Source organism: Calliphora vicina, chromosome 5, assembly GCF_958450345.1.
Source record: "Calliphora vicina chromosome 5, idCalVici1.1, whole genome shotgun sequence".
In the NCBI taxonomy this organism is placed as follows: Eukaryota; Metazoa; Arthropoda; class Insecta; order Diptera; family Calliphoridae; genus Calliphora; species Calliphora vicina.
The window spans coordinates 16,776,365-16,801,817 of NC_088784.1; the positions used below are offsets into that span (position 1 = coordinate 16,776,365).

Genomic DNA, 25,453 nt, shown 5'->3' on the forward strand with positions numbered 1-25,453 from the left:
ACTTTTCTAAAATTTCTTAGAAAACAATTGTTATAAAGCAGAAATATTTAATTTTATGCTTAAGAACATCACAAATTATAAATTTGAAATTTTCCACGAATTTACTACTTTTTTAAATTTACTACTTTTTGTAAAATTTTACTACTTTTTTACAATTTCTTAAAAAACTATTTAAGTTTATGCTTAAGAATTTCAGAAATTATAAATTTGAAATTTTCCACGAATTTACTACATTTTTAAATTTAGTACTTTTTGTAAAATTTTACTACTTTTCTAAAATTTCTTAGAAAACTATTTTTTTAAAGCAGAAACATTTAATTTTAAGCTTAAGAACATCAGAAATTATAAATTTCTCATTTTCTACGAATTTACTACATTTTAAAATTTAGTACTTTTTATAAAATTTTACTACTTTTTTACAATTTCTTAAAAAACTATTTAAGTTTATGCTTAAGAATGTCAGAAATTATAAATTTGAAATTTTCCACGAATTTAATACTTTTTTAAATTTAGTACTTTTTGTAAAATTTTACTATTTTTCTAAAATTTCTTAGAAAACTATTTTTTTAAAGCAGAAATATTTAATTTTAAGCTTAAGAATACCAGAAGAATAAATTTCCAATTTTCTACGAATTTACTACATTTTAAAATTTAGTACTTGTAAAATTTTACTACTTTTTTACAATTTCTTAAAAAACTATTTAAGTTTATGCTTAAGAACATCAGAAATTATAAATTAGAAATTTTCCACGAATTTACTACTTTTTTAAATTTAGTACTTTTTGTAAAATTTTACTACTTTTCTAAAATTTCTTAAAAAACTATTTTTTTAAAGCAGAAACATTTAATTTTAAGCTTAAGAACATTAGAAATTATAAATTTGAAATTATCCACGAATTTACTACATTTGTAAATTTAGTACTTTTTGTAAAATTTTACTACTTTTTTACAATTTCTTAGAAAACAATTTAAGTTGATGCTTATGAACGTCAGAAATTATAAATATGAAATTTTCCACAAATTTACTACTTTTTTAAATTTAGTACTTTTTGTAAAATTTTACTACTTTTCTAAAATTTCATAGAAAACAATTTTTTTAAAGCAGAAACATTTAATTTTATGCTTAAGAACAACAGAAATTATAAATTTAAAAGTTTTTAAAAATTTACTACATTTTTAAATTTAGTACTTTTTGTAAAATTTTACTACTTTTTTACAATTTCTTAAAAAACTATTTAAGTTGATGCTTATGAACGTCAGAAATTATAAATATGAAATTTTCCACGAATTTACTACTTTTTTAAATTTAGTACTTTTTGTAAAATTTTACTACTTTTCTAAAATTTCTTAGAAAACTATTTTTTTAAAGCAGAAACATTTAATTTTATGCTTAAAACATCAGAAATTATAAATTTCCAATTTACTACATTTGTAAATTTAGTACTTTTTGTAAAATTTTACTACTTTTTATACAATTTCTTAAAAAACTATTTAAGTTTATGCTTAAGAATGTCAGAAATTATAAATTTGAAATTTTGCACGAATTTACTACTTTTTATACCCTACACCACCATAGTGGGGAGGGTATTATGCGTTTGTGCAGATGTTTGTAACGCCCAAAAATATTAGTCTAACACCCACCTTAAAGTATACCGATCGACTTAGAATCACTTTCTGAGTCGATTAAACGATGTCCGTCCGTCCGTCCGTCCGTCCGTCCGTCTGGTTGGCTGGCTGGCTGGCTGGCTGGCTGTCCATGTAAACCTTGTGCGCAGAGTACAGGTCGCAATTTTGAAGATATTTCGATAAAATTTGGTACATATTACTTTTTCGGCCCAAGTACCAAGCCTATTGAAACTGGCTGAAATCGGTCCATTATTTCACCTAGCCCCCATACAAATGTCCCCTCGAAATTGGACTTTATCGGTCATAAATGTTTAATTTATCTATGTATATACACCAATTTCGCTCCAAATAAGTTTTATATATACAAAATTCATGTCACCAAATTTTGTTACGATCGGTCCATAATTAGTCATAGCTCCCATATAGACCCGCTTCCGAAAATCACTTTAACGTGCATAAATCGCTTAAAAATGTTGGTATACACACAAAATTCAACATAGTTAACTTTAATATAGACATAAATCACACGACCTAATTTTATGGTGATCGGTCCATAATTGGTCATAGCTCCCATATAAGGCCCACTTCCGAAAATCACTGAAAAATAAAAATTATTAAAATTTTAAAAGAAAAATATTTTTACTCATTTACTTGGTGTAGGGTATTATATGGTCGGGCTTGACCGACCATACTTTCTTACTTGTTTAAATTTAGTACTTTTTGTAAAATTTTACTACTTTTCTAAAATTTCGTAGAAAACTATTTTTTTAAAGCAGAAACATTTAATTTTAAGCTTAAGAACATCGAACTTTATAAATTTCCAATTTTATACGAATTTACTACATTTTTAAATTTAGTACTTTTTGTAAAATTTTGCTACTTTTTTACAATTTCTTAAAAAACTATATAAGTTTATGCTTAAGAATGTCAGAAATTATAAAATTGAAATTTTACACGAATTTACTACTTTTTTAAATTTAGTACTTTTTCTAAATTTTTACTACTTTTCTAAAATGTCTTAGAAAACTTTTTTTTAACGCAGAACCATTTAATTTTATGCTTAGAACATCGGAAATTATAAATTTGAAATTTTCCACGAATTTACTACTTTTTTAAATTTAGTACTTTTTGTAAAATTTTACTACTTTTTTACAATTTCTTAGAAAACAATTTTTTTAAAGCAGAAACATTTACTTTTAAGCTTAAGAATATCGGACAATATAAATTTCCAATTTTATACGAATTTACTACATTTGTAAATTTAGTACTTTTTCTAAAATTTTACTACTTTTTTACAATTTCTTAAAAAACTATATAAGTTTATGCTTAAGAATGTCAGAAATTATAAAATTTAAATTTTCCACGAATTTACTACTTTTTTAAATTTAGTACTTTTTGTAAAATTTTACTACTTTTCTAAAATTTCTTAGAAAACAATTTTTTTAAAGCAGAAACATTTCATTTTAAGCTTAAGAACATCAGAAATTATAAATTTCAAATTTTCCACGAATTTACTACCTTTTTAAATTTAGTACTTTTTTTAAAATTTTACTACTTTTTTACAATTTCTTAAAAAAACTATTTAAGTTTATGCTTAAGAATGTCAGAAATTATAAATTGGAAATTTTCCACGAATTTACTACTATTTTAAATTTAGTACTCTTTGTAAAATTTTACTACTTTTTTAAAATTTCTTAGAAAACTATTTTTTTAACGCAGAACCATTTAATTTTAAGCTTAAGAACATCAGAAATTATAAATTTCCAATTTTATACGAATTTACTACATTTTTAAATTTAGTACTTTTTGTAAAATTTTACTACTTTTTTACAATTTCTTAAAAAACTATTTATGTTTATGCTTAAGAACATCAGAAATTATATATTTGAAATTTTCCACGAATTTACTACATTTTTAAATTTAGTACTTTTTTTAAATTTTACTACTTTTCTGAAATTTCTTAGAAAATAATTTTTTTAAAGCAGAAACATTTAATTTTAAGCTTAAGAACACCAGAAGTTATAAATTTCCAATTTTCTAAGAATTTACTACATTTTTAAATTTAGTACTTTTTGTAAAATTTTACTACTTTTTTAAAATTTCTTAAAAAACTATTTAAGTTTATGCTTAAGAATGTCAGAAATTATAAATTTGAAATTTTCCACGAATTTATTACTTTTTTAAATTTAGTACTTTTTGTAAAATTTTACTACTTTTCTAAAATTTCTTAGAAAACAATTTTTTTAAAGCAGAAACATTTCATTTTAAGCTTAAGAACATCAGAAATTATAAATTTCCAATTTTTAAAATTAGTACTTTTCGTAAAATGTTACTACTTTTTTAAAATTTCTTAAAAAAAATTATTTTTGTTAAAACAGAAACTTATATTTTTATGCTGAACTCTTAATAAAAATATAAAAATTAGGTTTCTACTACTTTTTCAAAATTCTACTACTATTTTGAAATTTTCTAAAAAAATAATTTGAAATTAAAAATTTTGCCTCCAGAACATCACAACTTATAAAATTCCAAATTTTTAAAAATTAACAGCTTTTTCAAATTTAGTACCTTTTAAAATTTCACTACTTTTTTTTAAAAAAAATTTCAACGTTTAAAAAATGCCTGGGATTTATTTAAACATGTTTAAGACAAATAAGTGTTGAAAATCTATAACTCCATTATTAAAACAATTCTAGGGTCCGAAGGACCATGATTATAACAATAACAATTTTAATATTTAGGTTCGTAGGACCATAGTAAACATGTATAGATGAGCTTTATACAAATTTATTTAAATTGAAATTCATTTTACACAATCATGCCATTATATTTAATGGTTTTTTCTTTATCTCAAATTATTCTAATTCAATATTATTTTTTTCTATTTTTCTCTTTTTAGGTAAGTTTCATCTGCTTTCATCTGTAGCGTCTTCAGATATGAAGTCGTTGTATTTTATTGATTAATTTTATTGCCATGACGTTTGTATTTATTGTTGTTTTGTATATATATATATTGTATAATGTAGTTATGAGTTGTTCAATATTATTAAACACTTGAGTTTTTCAACAAACCCCCTACCCCTTGCAATGACCAGAGCAGCAGCCTGTTTCCTTAAAATATGAAATGGAAATTCCTACAGAATTCTTTTTAGTATATCTTGAGTAACATTTTAGCAAGATTTTGTAAAGTTTCAAGGAGAATTTTACAGCATGAGAGTGACACAGAGCTTGTTAAATTATTTAAATTGTGAATGATGGTGACCTATTGAACTTTCTTTGTGGCAGAGAAGTATTAAGAAAATTTGTTGATAAAATAAAACACTACAAATAGGGAGATAAACTTTTTCAAGGAGCGAAGGACCATTTTAATGCAAACATTTCTAAACCTCCTTCCTACTATATTCAGCTTAATTGAAATTAATTGCATTATTTAAAATAATTTCCAAAATTTGAATAGTTTTTACATGCATAAACATTTCTGCACTCAATTAAAATCATGTTTCAATATATTTTATTTGATGATTTTAATGATTGCACAAATATTCTTTTGTTCCAACCGACCATTAAAATTTTGTTAAAATAAATATTTCTATTTGAAATTGTTATTTTTATTTGCCATTCTCAATGCATTATTATTCAATTTATAATTTTATTGTTCAGCAAATACAAGAGAGTCAGTCAGTCATTCATTCATTTAAAACATCTTTTTGAATTTCAATTTATTATCGTTAATATTCTTGTTTTTCCTCCTCTCATTTCCATTTAGTTTAATTTTTTTTTTTTTGTGGGATGTTGTCAGTGCAAATGTTTCAGTAGCGAGGGAAAGAGGAAATGCATCCATTATTTTTCTATATTATTGACTATTGGCTGCATTTTACATTTTCCAGATGTTTTATTATTTAAATGTAAATTTCTATTTGCCATTAATTTCAAGTTATTTTTAAATTAGGTAAAACGAGAATTTAGAAAGTGTTTTAATTTGGTCCTTCCAACCTATGATTTCAGGTTATATTTAGTGGTGCGAAGGACCATTTCATTTAAATTTCTTATTTGAATAAACTTTGTGGAAACAAAATCTTAAAACTCTACAAGCTGCATTACCTTAACGTAGTTTTGCAACTGAGATTCAGTAAATTCTAAACAAAAATTTAGTACTTTTTTAAAAATTCTACTACTTTTTTGAAAATTATAAGGAAATCATTTTAAATAAAAAAATTTGGAAACAGATCATCATAAATTATAAAACAAAAACATTTTTTCATTTTAGTTTTTTTTTAATTTTACTACTTTTTGAAAAATTCTTACAAAATTAATATTTTTTCACAGAGGATAAAAATTTATGCTAAATTCCAAACAAAATCTTAAAACGCAGTTAATTTTTATTCTACTACTTTTTTAAAAATTCTACTACTTTTTTTGAAAATTTAAATGAAGCCAATTTAAATAAATTTTGTAACCAGTACTTTTTTGAATTTAAATTTTACTACCTTTTTAAAAATTCTTACATTTTCCTAAAAAAATTTAAATCGACAGTTTTGCATTGAAAATGCCTGCTAAATTCCGCCAAAAAAACATAAAAATTTGCTAAATTTTATTCTACTACCTTTTTCAAAAATCTACTACTTTTTAGAAAAGTTAAATTAAATCAATTTAGTGTAAAAAATTTAGCACTAGAACATCATAAATTATGAAATTTACCAAATTTTACAAATTTGCTACTTTTTTCAATTTAGTACTTTTTATAAATTTTTACTACTTTTTGTAAAGTTTTTACAAACTTATTTTATTTTTAACAGAATATAAAATTCCAAACAAAAACATGAAAATTTACTCAAATTTATGCTACAAAATTTTTAAAATTTATTAAAAATCGAAATTTTTATAAATTTTTTTTCAAAATTCTACTACTTTTTTAAAAAGTTACAGTAAATCAATTTAAAATCAAAATTTTATCATTAAGACATCATATATTATAAATTTACCACATTTTATAAACTTGTTACTTTTTTCAATTTAGTACTTTTTATAAAATTTTACTACTTTTTATAAAGTTTTTACAAAATTATTTTTTTTTTAACAGAATATGAAAATTTATGCTAAATTCCAAAAAAAAACATGAAAATGTATTAAATTTTATTCTACTACCTTTTTCAAAAATCTACTACTTTTTAGAAAAGTTAAATTAAATCAATTTAAAGTAAAAAATTTAGCTTAAGAACATCATAAATTATAAATTTACCACATTTTGCAAATTTGCTACTTTTTTCAATTTAATACTTTCATAAAATTTTACTACTTTTTGTAAAGTTTTTGCAAAATTATTTTATTTTTAACAGAATATGAAATTCCAAACAAAAACATGAAAATTTACTAAAATTTATGCTACAAAATTTTTAAAATTTTCTACAAAATTTATTACTAAATTTTTATAAATTTTTTTTCAAAATTCTACTACTTTTTTGAAAAGTAAATCAATTAAAATCAAAATTTTATCATTAAGACATCATAAATTATAAATTTACCACATTTTATAAATTTTCTATTTTTTCAATTTAGTACTTTTTATAAAACTTTACTACTTTTTGTAAAGTTTTTACAAAATTTTTATTTTTTTAACAGAATATGAAAATTTATACTAAATTCCAAAAAACACATGCAAATTTACTCAATTTTATGCTACTACTTTTTTAAAAATTCTACCACTTTTTTGAAATTTGTACAAAATGTATTAAAGGATTATGATAGATTATAGATATATGACATTTTACAATTTTTTGTATTTTTTCAATTAAGTACTTTTTACAAAATTTTACTACTTTTTTAAATATTTTTTAAAAAAATATTAATTTTCAATAGAAAATGATTATTTTTGCTAAATTCCAAATAAATACATTAAAAAACTGTTAATTTTTTTTTCACTACTCTTTTCAAAATTCTACTACTTTTTGGAGAATTCAAATATTTTGAAAAATTATCTTCATAAATTGTAAAATTTAGCATTAAAAACTTCATAAATTATAAATTTACAAGGTTTTTTTAAATAATTTTTTTTTTTTCAAATTATGAATTTACCACATTTTACAAATTTTCTATCTTTTCAATTTAATACTTTTTAAAAATTGTAAAGTTTTTACAAAATTTTTATTATTTTAACAGAATATGAAAATTTATAGTAAATTCCAAAAAACACATGCAAATTTACTCAATTTTATGCTACTACTTTTTTAAAAATTCTACTACTTTTTTGAAATTTGTACAAAATTTATTAAAGGATTATGATAGATTATAGATTTATGACATTTTACAATTTTTTTTATTTTTTCAATTAAGAACTTTTTATAAAATTTTACTACTTTTTTAAATTTTTTTTAAAAAAAATATTAGTTTTCAATAGAAAATGATAATTTTTGCTAAATTCCAAATAAAAACATTAAAAAGTTTTTAATTTTTTTTTCTACTACTCTTTTCAAAATTCTACTACTTTTTGGAGAATTCAAATATTTTGAAAAAGTAACATCATAAATTGTAAAATTTTGCATTAAAAACTTCATAAATTATAAATTTACAAGGTTTTTTTAAATAATTTTTTTTTTTCAAATTAGTACTTTTTAGAAAATTTTACTACTTTTTTAAATTTTCTTAAAAAAAATATTATTTTTCAATTTTTGCTAAATTCTAAATAAAGACATTAAAAACTGTTAATTTTTTTTCTACTACTTTTTTCAAAACTCTACTACCTTTTGGAGAATTCAAATATTTTGAAAAATTATCTTCATAAATTGTAAAATTTAGCATTAAGAATATCATAAATTATAAATTTACAAGGTTTTTTTAAATACTAATTTTTAGCAATTTAGTACTTTTTACAAAATTTTACTACTTTTTTAAATTTCTTAAAAAAATATTATTTTTCAACAGAAAATTAAAATTTTTGCTTAATTCCACATAAAAACATTAAAAACTGTTCATTTTTTTCTACTACTTTTTTCAAAATTCTACTACTTTTTGGAGAATTCAAATATTTTGAAAAATTATTTCCATAAATTGTAAAATTTAGCATTAAGAATATCATAAATTGTAAATTTACAAGGTTTTTTTAAATAAATTTTTTTTTTTCAAATTAGTACTTTTTACAAAATTTTACTACTTTTTTAAATTTTTTAAAAAAATATTATTTTTCAACAGAAAATTAATACTATTGCTAAATTCCAAATAAAAACATTAAAAACTATTAATTTTTTTCTACTACTCTTTTCAAAATTCTACTACTTTTTGGAGAATTCAAATATTTTGAAAAATTATTTTCATAAATTGTAAAATTTAGCATTAAGAATATCATAAATTATAAATTTACAAGGTTTTTTTAAATACTAATTTTTAGTAATTTAGTACTTTTTAGAAAATTTTACTACTTTTTAAAATTTTCTTAAAAAAATATTATTTTTCAACAGAAAATTAATATTATTGCTAAATTCTAACTAAAAACATTAAAAACTGTTATTTTTTTTCTACTACTTTTTTTCAAAATTCTACTACTTTTTGGAGAATTCAATAAAAATCTATTTAAAATCAAATATTTTGTAAAATGAACATCATAAATTGTAAAATTATATAATTTTACAAATTTACTACTTTTTATAATTTAGTACTTAATGATTAATTTCATTAACTTTCCTTTAGCAAAAAGATTTCTCTAAATGACCTTTAATGATTTATTTGTGTCTAGCACAGATGTTTTTAAGTACTCGTATCATGCCAAATAATGATTTACTTTTGCAAATTTCTATTGCTAGATAAATATTATCCAAAAATTTATGTTTTTTTTTTTGGAAGTTTTTATGTAATTTTAAAAGTTTGCTTTAGCTTTTAAATACACAGATGCCTGGTGGAGGTAATAAAAATTAAAATTCTCTAGGTAGTATTTTTATTTGCCATGTAAAACTCATCGAGATAATACAATACAAATCATAAATATTCCAACAGAAAAAAGCACCACACACACAAGTGTTTGAAAATCATTTTCTTTTTGTGTTTAAATTACTTTTAAAAAAAACAATATACAAACAAATTAAACACACAAAATATGATCAACAATGTTGGGAAATGTGAAAATTGTCTGTCCAATTGTGTTACATATCTAAAGATCTCTGTCAATGATCTTTCGATATAAAATTCTAAGGTTACCAACATGATCTACAACTAATAGAAACCAGTTTTATACGGTTTATGTGTAGGGTGTATTAATTTGCGTACGTTCTTCTCAATGTTTGAGTAGGTGTTTATTTATATTTGTCTGTAAGTATGTTTGTATAAATTTGTGGTGATAATTGAGTTTTTTTTTTTCTTCAATTCTCATGATTTTTCTTCCTCATATTTTCGGTCTGCCCCCAGTGCGTTGGTAAATGTTTGCGTCTGAGTATTTTTTTTTTGTTTTTGTGGTGTTTATTCCGCTTAGTAATTATAATTAATTTATTTAATTGTTATTAGCCATTGAAAATGTTTCTTTAATTACAAATAAACATTAAAAACCATAAATAATATAGTTTTTCTTTTTTCTCACTTGTAAAATATTTACTGCAGCATGTTTGTTTGTTTGCTTTTGTAAATTTTCAGCAAATGGAAAATATTTCAAATGATGTGTGGAAATGATATAATATTAAAAGAAACAAAGAAATTTTGAAATAATTTATCAGCTTGATTAGTTAAGATGCTTTAGAAACTATAACAGTTTTGTTTGTTTAAAAATTTTAGCTTTAAAATACCAAAATTTTGAAGGAAATAAATTCCCTGTTAAATTAGTAGTAAATTTTTACTACTTTTTGAACAATGTTAACAAATTTTGTTTGACAATATGCTGATAATCTCTTTTTTATTTAAAAAGTTATGTTTTGTTGGAAAAAACAATAAATTTCTTAAAGGAAAAATAGAAGTAAAATTCTACTACTTTTTTAAAATTTAATTTTGTTTATTTTTTAATGTTTTAAATAATTTAATTAGCTTAAAAATAACAAAATATTGAAAAAAAAAATTTCTTCTGTTAAAATAGTAGTAAATTTTAACTACTTTTTAAACCATTTTCAAAAATTTTGTTTGAAAATAGGCTGATAATCTCTTTTTTAATTAAAAACTTAAGTTTTGTAGGAAAAAAACAACAAATTTCTTATATGAAAAATAGTAGTAAAATTCTACTACTTTTTTCAAAATTTATTTTATTTAATTTTTAATGTTTTAAATAATGTTGAAAATAACAAAATATTGAAAGAAAAAAATTTATTCTGTTAAAATAGTAGTAAATTTTTACTACTTTTTGAACAATTTTAAAAAATTTTGCTTGAAAACAAGCTGATATTCTCTTTTTTAATTATAAAGTTAAGTATTGCTGGAAAAAATAATAAAATTCTTAAAAGAAAAATAGTAGTAAAATTCTACTACTTTTTTAAAAATTTATTTTATTTAATTTTTAATGTTTTAAATAATTTAATTAACTTAAAAATAACAAAATATTGAAAGAAAAAATGTCTTCTATTAAAATAGTAGTAAATTTTTATTACTTTTTGATTTGTTTTAATCAATTTTGTTTGAAAATATGCTGATGATCTCTTTTTTAATTAAAAAGTTATGTTTTGCTGGAAAAAAAGCAACAAATTTCTTATATGAAAAACAGTAGTAAAATTCTACGACTTTTTAAAAAATTTAATTTTGTTGAATTTTTATTGTTTCTAGTAATTTAATTAAATTAAAAATAACAAAATATTGAAAGAAAAAATTTATTCTGTTAAAATAGTAGTAAATTTTTACTACTTTTTGGACAATTTTAATAAATTTTGCTTGAAAATAAGCTGAATCTCTTTTTTAATTAAAAAGTTATGTTTTGTTGGAAAAAACAATAAATTTCTTAAAGGAAAAATAGTAGTAAAATTCTACTACTTTTTTAAAAATTTAATTTTGTTGAATTTTTATTGTTTCTAGTAATTTAATTAAATTAAAAATAACAAAATATTGAAAGAAAAAATTTATTCTGTTAAAATAGTAGTCAATTTTTACTACTTTTTGAACAATTTTAATAAATTTTGGTTGAAAATAAGCTAATAATCGCTTTTTTAATTAAAAAGTTATGTTTTGTTGGAAAAAACAATAAATTTCTTAAAGGAAAAATAGTAGTAAAATTCTACTACTTTTTTTAAAAATTTTATTATGTTGAATTTTTATTGTTTTAAATAATTTAATTAGCTTAAAAATAACAAAATATTAAAGGAAAAATTTCTTTTGTTAAAATAGTAGTAAATTTTAACTACTTTTTGAACTATTTTCAAAAATTTTGTTTCAAAATATGCTGATCTTCTCTTTTTTAATTATAAATTTAAGTTTTGTTGGAAAAAACAACAAATTTCTTAACTGAAAAATAGTAGTAAATTTCTACTACTTTTTTAAAATTTTATTTTATTTATTTTTTAATGTTTTAAATAATTCAATTACCTTGAAAATAACAAAATATTGAATGAAAAAATTTATTTGTTAAAATAGTAGTAAATTTTTACTACTTTTTGGACAATTTTAATAAATTTTGCTTGAAATCAAGCTGATATTCTCTTTTTTTATTAAAAAGTTAAGTTTTGTTGGAAAAAACAATAAATTTCTTAAAAGAAAAATAGTAGTAAAATTCTACTACTTTTTTCAAAATTTTAATTTTCTTGATTTTTATTATTTTTTTGAATAAAGCAAACATTTTAAGTTTCATTAAGGCTTTTTTATTAAAATTCCTTTCTTAAAATAGTAGTAAAATTCGTGTACTATTTTATTTGGGTGAAATTTTTCTGTTATTTTTGCTTTAAATTTAAGTTATGTCCTTTAACACATTTAAAATGTCTACTTTTTAAAACTTAAAATATGTTGCTGCCGTTTTAAGTTTACGTTTTTTATTATTTTTTTTTTTTTGTTGCTGAAAAGTTTTTCTTCATATGTTTTCTGTTTTCCAAAATTAATGTTTAAAGAGTAGTTTAAACTAGTGGTAGGACTGCCAGTAACTGTCATTTTTGGTTTGGAAAAATAAGGAAAATATAAAACTTACATTACATTAAATTAAGTTTGCATACGAGTGGAAAATTAAGTTTTTCTACAAAAAAAAAGGGGAAGAGCAGAAGAAAGGAAGGAAGGAGGACTTACTCTGGGTAGTTTTATGGTATTTTTATCATCCTCAATAACAAACACACACGAACAATCTTCATGTCTACCATTATTAAATAATAGTTTTCCTTTTAATTTTATTTTTTTTATTTTTGCTGAAAAATAGTTTGAAAAGTGCAAAAGTTTTTACTTCTGTTTAAATTTGATTGGGGTGTTTCTTCTTTCTGTTAACATGTCGTAGCTGGTGTGTTGAGTTGTAAAATTTTGAATAGAACCCGTTTACTTGGGAGCTTAAATTAATAGAATAGATTAAATGTTTGTAGGTTGCGTGGCAGATTAAATTAAAATTCTAAATTGTTTGCCTTCACAAAACACACATTTTCAATTTAAACAAGATTATTTCAACATAATCTTGTTCTACAGATAATTAAACAATTAATTTTCTTCTTCACCCATATCTTAAAGGAAGTTTATTACAGACAGCTTACACGGTTACTTTTGACATTTTCTGTTTCCCTAGAAACACGAAATGTGTTGACTGCAGGAAAACAATAATTTCCTCTAGAGAACTGTACAAAAATAACAACTAAAATGTTGCTGTCATAGAACCGCAAAACAATATTTTCTATAAATAATTGTTTTTCATTAAAACATTTTCCATTTTCATATCAAATTGAAATAAAAAAAGAAGGTAAATTGCACCACAAACATGATTAATTGCAAAATGCTGTAAATTTTGCCACCAAAAAAAACTACTGCTTACATTTTTCAATAATAAAATAAATGTAGTTTTTGTACAAACAACCATAACCTCAAAAAGTCATTATGTAGTTGTCAAAATGTTGAATAAAACTCACAAAAAAATAACCATGATTTTGCATAAATTTATCTTGTGTTTTAATTTTAACAAAATAATATGTGAAATATTTTACAAAACATGCTATAATTTACCAACCATCAATTCCTGATAAACCAGGGAGTAAAGGTTTTAGTGTCAATCATAATTAATTATAATAAATTAACCATATAATGCCATAGAACAAGTTATACTTAAGGGAAATATGCTAATTCATATGCTAAATGTATTAAATGCAATATTTTCTCAAAAAAAATACAAAATTTTTGGAATTTAAAAAAAGTAGTAACAAATACAACTATTTTTTTCAAGAAACAAATCACCAAAAAAACGTTATTTTAATACTTAAATGTAATTTTGCATACAAAAACTATATTTTCTTTCAAAAAATACAAAATTTTTGGAAATTTAAAAAAGTAGTAAAAATCTACTACTATTTTTTTTGTTGAATTTTTTTCAAAAAATGTAATCTTAACACACAAAATGTAATATTGCCAAAGAAAACTATTAAATTTAATTGAAATTTTAAAAGGTAGTAAGAATTTTAATACTATTTTTACAGATTTTACAGATCTAACTTAATTTGTACAATATTTTAAATAGTAGCAAGAATGCTGCTGCTATTTTTAATGAAAATTTTCAACTTCAAATCAGTTTAAAAAAAGTAGTAAAAATCTGCTACTATTTTCTGCAAAAATTCTCAATATTTGCCACTTAAATGTAAGATTGCCAACAAAAAATATTAAATTTATTTGAAATTTTAAAAGGTAGTAAGAATTTTAATACTATTTTTACAGATTTTTAAGATGTAACTTAATTTTTTCAAAATTTTAAATAGTCGCAAGAAGGATACTGCTATTTTAATGCAAATTTTTTACTTAAAATTAGTTTTAAAAAAAGTAGTAAAAATCTACTACTATTTTTTTTCAAAAATTTTAGCTAAAACTTTATTTTCGCTTCATAAATACAATTTTTCTAACAAAAACTTTTAAATTTATACCAAATTTTAAAAGGTAGTAAAGAATTTAGTACCATTTTTTATAGATATGCAATTTTTAACTTAATTTTTTAAATATTTAAAAGAGTTGTCATAATAATACCACAATTTTATTATAAAATTTTCATTTTAAAAAAAAGTAGTAAAAATCTACTACTATTTTTTTTTTCAAAAATTTTAGCTAAAACTTTATTTTCGCTTCATAAATACAATTTTTTTAACAAAAACTTTTAAATTTATACCAAATTTTAAAAGGTAGTAAAGAATTTAGTACCATTTTTTATAGATATGCAATTTTTAACTTAATTTTTTAAATATTTAAAAGAGTTGTCATAATAATACCACAATTTTATTATAAAATTTTCATTTTAAAAAAGGTAGTAAAAATCTACTACTATTTTTTTTTCTCAAAAATTTTAGCTAAAACTTTATTTTCGCTTCATAAATACAATTTTTCTAACAAAAACTTTTAAATTTATACCAAATTTTAAAAGGTAGCAAAGAATTTAGTACCATTTTTTATAGATATGCAATTTTTAACTTAATTTTTTTAATATTTAAAAGAGTTGTCATAATAATACCACAATTTTAAAATAAAATTTTCATTTTAAAAAAAGTAGTAAAAATCTACTACTATTTTTTTTGTCAAAATTTTTAGCTAAAACTTTAGTTTCTCTTCATAAATACAATTTTTCTAACAAAAACATTTAAATTTATAACAAATTTTAAAAGGTAGTAAAGAATTTAGTACCATTTTTTATAGATATGCAATTTTTAACTTAATTTTTTAAATATTTAAAAGAGTTGTCATAATAATAATATAATTTTACAATAAAATTTTCATTTTAAAAAAAGTAAAAATCTACTACTATTTTTTTTCTCAAAAATTTTAGCTAAAACTTTATTTTCGCTTCATAAATACAATTTTTCTAACAAAAACTTTAAAATTTATTCCAAATTTTAAAAGGTAGTAAAGAATTTAGTACCATTTTTTATAGATATGCAATTTTTAACTTATTTTTTTAAATATTTAAAAGAGTTATCATAATAATACCACAATTTTATTATAAAATTTTCATTTTAAAAAAAGTAGTAAAAATCTACTACTATTTTTTTTTTCAAAAATTTTAGCTAAAACTTTATTTTCGCTTCATAAATACAATTTTTCTAACAAAAACTTTAAAATTTATTTCAAATTTTAAAAGGTAGTAAAGAATTTAGTACCATTTTTTATAGATATGCAATTTTTAACTTAATTTTTTTAAATATTTAAAAGAGTTGTCATAATAATACCACAATTTTATTATAAAATTTTCATTTTTAAAAAAAGTAGTAAAAATCTACTACTATTTTTTTCTACAACATTTTCACCAAAAAATTCATTTTTTAAACGAAATTTATCAAAAATTTTCATCATTGGTATTAAATTCTATGTATGTTCTCAACATTTGACACACACTTGTTCAAAAAAAAATAAAATAAAAATAAAAATTTATTTCAACACATTGTTAAAATAATGTTGATGTTTCACTTTAATGTTACCAAATCCAAAGACACTTAAAGTGAATAAGAAAATTGAAAAAAATAACGTTAAAATAATACAAGAGCGTTTTAAAGTGGGTTTGTGCAGCAACATTTATTGACATTAACAAAGTTTTTATCCCCTAGAAAAACTTGTGTTAAAACACTTAAATAACTTTTCAAAAAAAAATGAATTTGTTTAACTGTTAATGTCACATTTTTTTTCTAGCTTTTTAAGTACCAAAATATCCTGTTTGATATATAAAAAAAAGACAAGCTAGTTTTTGTTTGATTTAAAATAACAGCTTATTTTAAGCAAATATTTGTTAATGATGTTGAAATGAAAATAAGCAGAATAAATTGATTTTATTTTAAATAAAAAATTTAACAGGGTCTTTTAAATATTTCGTCCCTTTTTATGTTATTTAAAATATTATTTTTGGCTTTTCCTTAGCCTTCATTCCTACTGTCTTAATTGTTGTCTTGGCTTTTTTACTTGTGTAGCATTTGACATTGACAAATGATTTAAAAATGTTTTAATTAATGACTCAAAAACACTTAGTTTTTGTTTGAACGTTCTGTCTTTGTATTGATTACTTTAGTTTAGTGAGTTATGGATAAGAATACAAATTAATTTAAATAAGTAACAAATGAAGAAAATAGTTTTAAATGTAAAAGGGTTATTTATAATGACTAGACACAAATGAAAGGGATAGCAGAAAGGAAATTATATGAAAAGAAAAAAAATCTTAGGTTAAAAAGTACTTTTTAGATACTTTTCCAAAAAGTAGTACCCAAAATGTTAAAAAAAATATCGTATTTCAACAAAACTGTACTTTTGGTACTTTTCTATAAAAGTACTTTTTTAGTACTATGGTACTTTTCTAAAAAAAGAGCCTAATATATGTAAATGAATCGTATTTCATTTCAAAAAATGTACTTTTCGTACTTTTTTACAAAAGTACTTTTTGGATAATTTGGTACTTTTCTAAAAAAAATATCCAATAGGTGAAACATGATCGTATTTCTGTTTAAAAATATCAATATTTTAACAAAAAAGTACTTTCGGTACTTTTCTACAAAATTACTTTTTAGTACTTTTTTGGTACTTTTGTAAAAAAAAACTCAATATATAAAAAATATCGTATTTCTGTTTAAAAATATCAAAATTTCAGCAAAAAAAGTTCTTTGATACTTTTTTACAAAAGTACTGTACTTTTGGTACTTTTCTATAAAAGTACTTTTTTAGTACTATGGTACTTTTCTAAAAAAGAGCTTAATATATGTAAATGAATCGTATTTCAGTTCAAAAAATGTCACATTTAACAATAAAGCACTTTTGGTACTTTTTTACAAAAGTACTTTTTGGATAATTTGGTACTTTTCTAAAAAAAAGTACCAAATAGGTGAAAAATAATCCCAATTTTAACAAAAAAGTACTTTGGGTACTTTTCTACAAAAGTACTTTTTTAAGTCTTTGGTACTTTTCGAAAAATCTACCCAATATATGAAAAATAAGCATTTTTTGTTTAAAAACAATGAATTTTTAACAATAAAAAACTTTTGGTACTTTCTCATAAAAGTACTTTTTGCATAGTTTGGTACTTTTTTTTTTTGAAAAATGCTCCTAATAAATGATAAATAATCATATTACAGTTTAGAAATATCCCGCTTTTAAAAAAATCACTTTTGGTACTTTTCCATAAAAGTACTTTTTGGTACTTTTCTAAAATAATCCCCATATCTGAAAAAAAATCATATTTTTATCTAAAAAATTTGCCAATTTTAACAATAAGGTACATTTAATACATTTCCATAAAAGTACTTTTTTTGAAATTTGGCACTTTTTTTAAAGAAGTTACTAATAAATGACAAATAATTATTTTTCAGTAAAAAAAAATATTCCAATTTTAACAACGCTAAAAAAAGTACTTATTTTAATACTTTGCTATGTACTTTTAGTTTTTAGTACTTTTAAATTAGTTTCTATAAAAGTACTTAAACAAATAAACCAATGAATACGTATACTTAATATTTAATTAATTCTTGAATTCAACACTAATACGCTCAGCTGTTTATTACACATTTTTAGTTTTTATTTAATAAAAAACCAGTAATATTTCAAACAATTTAAAAAAAAAAACATTTTATACTTTCATTGGCCAAAAAAATCTATATAAATTTGTTTCTTTTACACAATTTTTTTTTCTATTTTTTACACTTTTATCAAGTACCTGTAACTACTGTTTCATATATCGTACCATACTATATGTTTGTGTTTACACAAAAGTACTTAAAAATGAGAAGTACCAAAATGAAAATTTATTTATTGTGTCCCCTTAAAGAAAAAAAACAATCCAAATTTGCCTTTAAACACTTTGAAGAGAAGAATACATTTGTAGTTTCGTATAGAATAATAGTTTTGGTATCTGTTTGATGACAAAATCTTTAAAATTCTTTGAAACACAAAAAATGTAATTTTGTCAACTAAAACTATTAAATTTAACTAAAATGTTAAAAGGTAGTAGACATTTTAGTACTATTTTTAAAGATACGTAATTTTTAAAATAGTAGCAAGAATAGAACTGCTAGTTTTAATTAAAATATTCAGCTTTAAATCAATTTTGAAAAAAGGAGTAAAAATCTACTACTATTTTTTTTCTTCAAAAAAATGCTTAAAAATCTTAACATTTCCCATTTAAATGTAATATTGCCAACAAAAAATATTAAATTTAATTGAAATTATAAAAGGGAGTAACAATTTTAATACTATTTTTTAGAGATTTTCAAGATTTAACTTAATTTTTTTTGTATATTTTAAATAGTAGCATGATGAAATGAAAATTTTCTACTTAAAATTAGCATTTAAAAAAGTAGTAAAAATTCACTAAGTACTATTTTTTTCTGCAAAAGAAATCCCAAAAAACATAATATTTCCAACTTAAATATAATATTATCAACAAAAACTATTAAATTTAACAAAATTGTTAAAAGGTAGTAGCAATTTTATTACTATTTTTACAGATTTTCAAGTTTTAACTTAATTTGTATAATACTTTAAATATTAGCAAGAATGCTACTCCCATTTTAAATTACAATTTTCAGTTTTAAACCAATTTTTAAAAAAAGTAGTAAAAATCTACTACGATTTTTTTTCTGCAAAAAATCCATAAAAAACGTAATATTTCCATTTTAAATGAATATTGCCATCAAAAAATATAAAATTTAATTGAAATTATAAAAGGGAGTAAAAATTTTAATACTATTTTTACAAATTTTCAAGTTTTAACTTAATTTATTCAATATTTTAAATAGTAGCAAGAATGATACTCCTATTTTATTGAAAATTTTGTACCTAAAATCGGTTTTTAAAAAAAGTAGTAAAAATCTACTACTATTTTTTTTCTGCAAAAAATTCATAAAAAAACGTAATATTTCCATTTTAAATGAATATTGCCATCAAAAAATATAAAATTTAATTGAAATTATAAAACGGAGTAACAATTTTAATACTATTTTTACAAATTTTCAAGTTTTAACTTAATTTATTCAATATTTTAAATAGTAGCAAGAATGATACTGCTATTTTATTGAAAATTTTGTACCTAAAATCTGTTTTTGGAAAAAGTAGTAAAAATCTACTACTATTTTTTTTCTGCAAAAAATTCATAAAAAACGTAGTATTTCCATTTTAAATGAATATTGCCATCAAAAAATATAAAATTTAATTGAAATTATAAAAGGGAGTAACAATTTTAATACTTTTTTTTGAAATTTTCTATTTTTAACTTAATTTTTTCAATATTTTAAATAGTAGCCAAAATGATACTGTTATTTTAATGCAAATTTTCTACTTAAAATCAGTTTTGAAAAAAGTAGTAAAAATCTACTACTATTTTTTTCAGCAAAAAATATTAGCTAAAACTTTATTTTCGCTTCATAAATAAAATTTTTCTAACAAAGATAAAAAATTTAATTGAAATTATAAAAGGGAGTAACAATTTTAATACTATTTTTACAAATTTTCAAATTTTAACTTAATTTATTCAATATTTTAAATAGTAGCAATAATGATACTTTTATTTTAATGAAAATTTTCTTCTTAAAATCAATTTTAAAAAAGTAGTAAAAATCTACTACTATTTTTTTTAGCAAAAAATATTAGCTAAAACTTTATTTTCGCTTCATAAATACAATTTTTCTAACAAAGATAAAAAATTTAATTGAAAGTTAAAAAGGTAGTAACAATTTTGGTACTAATTTTAGAGATTTTCTAGTTTAAACTTAATTTTTTCAATATTTTAAATAGTAGCAAGAATTATACTGCTATTTTTAATGAAAATTTTCCACATAAAATTGGTTTTTCAAAAAGTAGTAAAAATCTACTACTATTTTTTTCAGCAAAAAAATTCTCAAAAATTTTAATATTTCCATTTTAAATGCAATTTTAATCAAAAAATCTTATTTTCTATTAAAATCTTGTTTAAAACTTTTTACAATTTCCATTTGTTTTTATTTTTTTATCTAACTTAAATATGTTTCCTTTAATATTTTCCCCATTTATTTATTTATTTTTTTTTTTTTACTTTTTTAATTAATATTAATGTTCTAGTAATTTGTGCGATATAATGCCTTTTACTTTTGTGTTTGTGTGTTATTTTTGGACAGCCAGCAAATAAATGGTAAAAAATTATCCTTAAATAGAGGAAAATAAATTTATTTTACACTTTACCTTTGAAATAAAGTAAATATAAACAGAAAATTAATGGAAAACAATAGCATGAAACAATATATCTAGAATACTCGTAACATTTTACTAATCGCTTGTTTAACCTTGTCATTAAAAAGGAAGTAGAACAAACAAATAAATGAGCTCAAAATGAAAAAGAGATTTTTTTACCTTTTTTGGTAAAGTAAAGGTAAAGGTGGACTTGCTGTTGTGTGCTTTTCCTCCATTATTTGTTAAACAAAATGAAGACCATATAATTTTGTTTAGTAATTGATAATGCTGATAGGAGGAAATCCTCCTATATCCCACGCCATCTAGTTAGAACTACATTTAAACATGTTTGTAATTTTATGGGTTTTTTTTTAAAGGCAACGAATGATTTATATTAAGTTTTTTTTTTAGTATCAGGAGTTTGAATTTATAATAAAATGTAAAAAACCCAGGTGCTGTAAACAGCCATAAACAAGATTGCAGTAATTAAATTAGTTTACAGAATTAATTTGTTACAGCCGTGGCGTATGAGTGTTGAAACAAAAGCATTAGCTAATAAATAATAAGTATACGTCTCCTCTTTCTTTCTCTCTTTCGCCACTAAATATTAAGTATACGTATCTTTAAAACTAAGTAGCTGTTCTCTTTATATCTCTCAAGTGTTTTTATTTATTTATCTAAATTTAGTTATTTTAAGTCGCAATTATTTTTTTTTTTTTTATAAATAATATTAATTTTTGTGCTAATTTTCTTATCATTTTTGTTTTTTTTTTTTCTTCTTTATTTTTATGTTGTTCCATTTTTTGCATGCCCATTTTTTATGTATCGCAACTAAACCTGCTAATCTTTGACAAACAAAATGTTAAACAAATCAAACTCAACATCAACGTTTTACTACTACTACTACCGTTTCCTCTATATCTCTCTCTTGTGCATGTTTTGATATTTCCAAAAACAAAAAAATAAAAAAAAATATTTTTAAAACCAACTCAAAATCCAGTCGGCTTAATATCAAATCCAACAAATTTTTTTAAAGAACAACCACTTTTGGGACCGAGCGCTGCATTTCCACCATTTGCCGCTCAAGAATATCATGCCACCACACCGGAGAGTTGGAAAGGCGCCAACATAAATCCAACAGCTCTCATGAAAGAGCCAACTGTTGCACAGGGCCGCAATGTAGCCGTAGCAGCATTCACTGCACAAGGACAGTCACAGGTAGGAGAAATTGTAAGCAATTTTTGTTTGTTAATATAAAAAAAAATTTAAAAAAAATAAATATTTCCATATTTTGGGACAGACAAAAACTGTCCCAAATTAAAATTGGAACATTCTACATAGGTATTAAATGCTTTGACATATTGTTTTAAACAATTGTGTTAAGTAATATCTCGATTTGTTCAATTTTAGGGGAAAATATAATTTGTCCCAAAATTTTTGGGACAAATAAAAATACATACTTTTTTAACAAAAATGACAAAGTTTTTTTGAATCTTATTTTTGCAAAATTTTTTGGGAATTTTGGACAAAAAAAATTTGTCACAATTTTTTTGTGACACTAAAAACAAAAGATTTTCTGCAAATTTCATTATTAAACTTCATAATATTTCCAACATTTAAATAACATTTATATTTTTCTTAAAAAATTTATTAGCGAAATTTAAAAAATTCAAAACTAGATTTTTTTTAAAAAAATAAAGAAGCCGGAAAAAATATATTTCTTAACAGAACTAGCACGGAATAGTGTTTAAACACAAATTTCGAGCTTAAACTGCATGATATTTCAAAAATTTAAATATCATAAATGATTTTCCTTAAAAAAAGTATGAAAAATTTTGTCCCAAAATTTAAGAAATTCAAAATTTTTATTTTTTTAGTTTTTATTTTCAAAAATAAAAAAGGCTAACAAAAAGTATCAGAACTGCCTTTAAACACTTTTTGGCAATTTTTTTTTTAAATTGGGACAACATAAATTTGTCCCAATATTTTTGTGACACTAAAAAACAAATGATTTTCTGCAAATTTCTAGCTTAAACTTCATAATATTTCCAACATTTAAATATAATACATGATTTTCCTTACAAATGTATGAAACATTTTGTCTCAAAATTTAAACAATTATAAACAAAAATAAAAAAGCTTAAAAAAAGAAGTTTTCTTAACAGAATTGGCACGAAATTGTCTTTAAAGACCTTTTGACCAATTTTTTTCCAAATTGGGACAAAGCTAATTTGTCACAATATTGTTGTGACACTAAAAACAAATGATTTTCTTTAAATTTTGTGTTTAAACTTTATAATATTTAAAAATCATACATTATTTTCCTTACAAAATGTAAGAAAAATTTTGTCCCAAAATTTAAAAAAAATTTTGTCCCAAATTTAAAAAAATATTTTTTTTTTCAAAAATTAAAAAATTAATAAAGAAATTTTCTTATCAGAGCTGGCCCGGTATTGCCGTTAAACTCTTTTTGATAATTTTTTTTCCAAATTGGGACAAACCAAATTTGTCCAAATTGTTTGTGACACTAAAAATAAAAAAAAAGAAATGTTCTTATCAGAGCTGGTCCGGAATTTCCTTTAAACACTTTTTGACAAAGTTTTGTGCAATTTGGGACACATTAAATTTGTCACAATATTTTTGTGACACTAAAAATAAATGATTTTCTTTAAATTTCTTGCTTTAACTTCATAATATTTCAAACATTTAAATTTCATATAAGATTTTCTTATAAATTTTTAAAAAATTTTGTCACAAAATTTTAAAAACTTCGAAATTTAAAATTTTTTTTTCAAAAAATTGCCCAATTAAAGACATTTTCTTACAAAAAGACATTTTCTTACAATTTTTCCAAATTGGGACAAAGCTAATTTGTCACAATATTTTTGTGACACTAAAAAAAATAAATGATTATTTTTGTGGCACTAAAAACAAATGATTTTCTTTAAATTTCTTGCTTAAACTTCATAATATTTCAAACATATAAATTTCTTAAAAGATTTTCTTATAAATTTTTAAAAAATTTTGTCACAAAATTTTAAAAACTTCGAAATTTTAAATTTTTTAAAAAAAAATTGGCCAATTTCTTACAAAAAGTTGTATTAAATTCCCTTTTTCCCATTTTCTTACAAAAACACATTTTCTTAAAATTTTTTCCAAATTGGGACAAAGCTAATTTGCCCAATATTTTTGTGACACTAAAAATAAATGATTTTCTTTAAATTTTTTGCTTAAACTTCATAATATTTCAAAACATTTAAATTTCATATAAGATTTTCTTATAAATTTTTAAAAAATTTTGTCCCAAAATTTTAAAAACTTCGAAATTAAATTTTTTTTTTTCAAAAAATTTTCCAATTAAAGACATTTACTTAAAAAAAGTTGCCTTAAATTCCCTTAAAAAACTTTATGACAAAATTTGTGCATTTTTGTATCTAAAATAATTTGTCCCAAATATTATAAGGACCCAAAGTTGAACAAATCTTTTTGTAATATAAAAGAAATTTTTTAAAATATTTTAATTCAATATTAAAGCATTTTTGGGACCACAAAAATTAGTCCCAAATATTTTTTCCTAAAATTCCAAAATTTTTCACCCAAAATTTTGACTCCCAAACATTTTAGTTTTATTTTTTATATTTTAAATTAATTTTTCGTTACTTTTCTTATTACAGGGTGCTGTCATGATGGTTTATGGCTTGGATCATGATACATCGAATACTGATAAACTTTTCAATTTGGTTTGCTTATACGGAAATGTTGCAAGGGTAAGTTATGATTGATTTTCACAATGATTTCTTAATAATATTAAGTATTAGAACATTTAGTTAAGACAGTTATATAAAAAGCTTTTTGTAAACATTTTAGTCATTTAAAAACCAGGACAAATTTATCATTATTAATGTCATTAATACATTTTTAATACAGTTAAAACACAATTTCTTTGAATCTCCTATTTCAGCAAGACACTTTTTTTTAGCTCAAAAACATAATTACATTTCTGCATAATTTCTATAGAAATCTTTTTCTTATTTGTTTTTTCTATTGAAGCAGCCATAGTTAAAATTCCAACTGCCCAAGGCAATAAGAAAAAGGGTTTATTAATAACTGAAAAACTAATATAGCTCAAACTGAAAAAAGATTTCCATAGGATTTCTTAGATGTTTTTTTATTTATTATTTTCTTTAGCCAAATAAATTGTTGTTATTCTCCTAATACTAGTTTTCCTATAAAACTCCTTAAAATTAATTAAATTTGTCTTAAAATTTAACAAAATTTCTTGTAAACTTCTGGTTTATTAATGTGACCCTGAAATTTTACACACTCAGCCACCCACTCTTTATTTTTAAGCTCGCTCTTATTGTTGTTGTTTAAATAAAATCTTAACACTACTTGGTTTTTTTTTGCACGTGTCAAGGTGAGATTACAAACAAATAAAAATAATAATTACAAATACATGTGTGTGTACCCCTCAAAAATGCTAACATACTCTTCTTGTTTTCCATCTCCCTCTCTCCTTACACTCACTTTATTTTCCTTAATCTCTGCTACAACTACTTGAAAACAGTTATTTACCTTAAACATGTTTTTATATTGTTATTGTTTTTCT

The 25,453-nt window shown here is 21.1% G+C and overlaps 1 protein-coding gene across 7 annotated transcripts in view; it reads left to right on the forward strand.

Annotated features, from left to right (window-relative positions):
- The window catches only part of sm (smooth), a 220,148-nt gene that overhangs the window by 173,925 nt on the left and 20,770 nt on the right, over positions 1-25,453 (forward strand). For 3 of the 7 annotated variants that reach the window (XM_065510522.1, XM_065510523.1, XM_065510526.1), the window contains 2 exons: positions 21,845-22,074; positions 24,519-24,611. In XM_065510522.1, coding sequence (XP_065366594.1) covers positions 21,845-22,074; positions 24,519-24,611 — 323 coding nt within the window. The remainder of the gene's footprint in view (positions 1-21,844; positions 22,075-24,518; positions 24,612-25,453) is intronic. The other 4 variants (XM_065510525.1, XM_065510527.1, XM_065510528.1 and 1 more) reach the window with 3 other exon arrangements.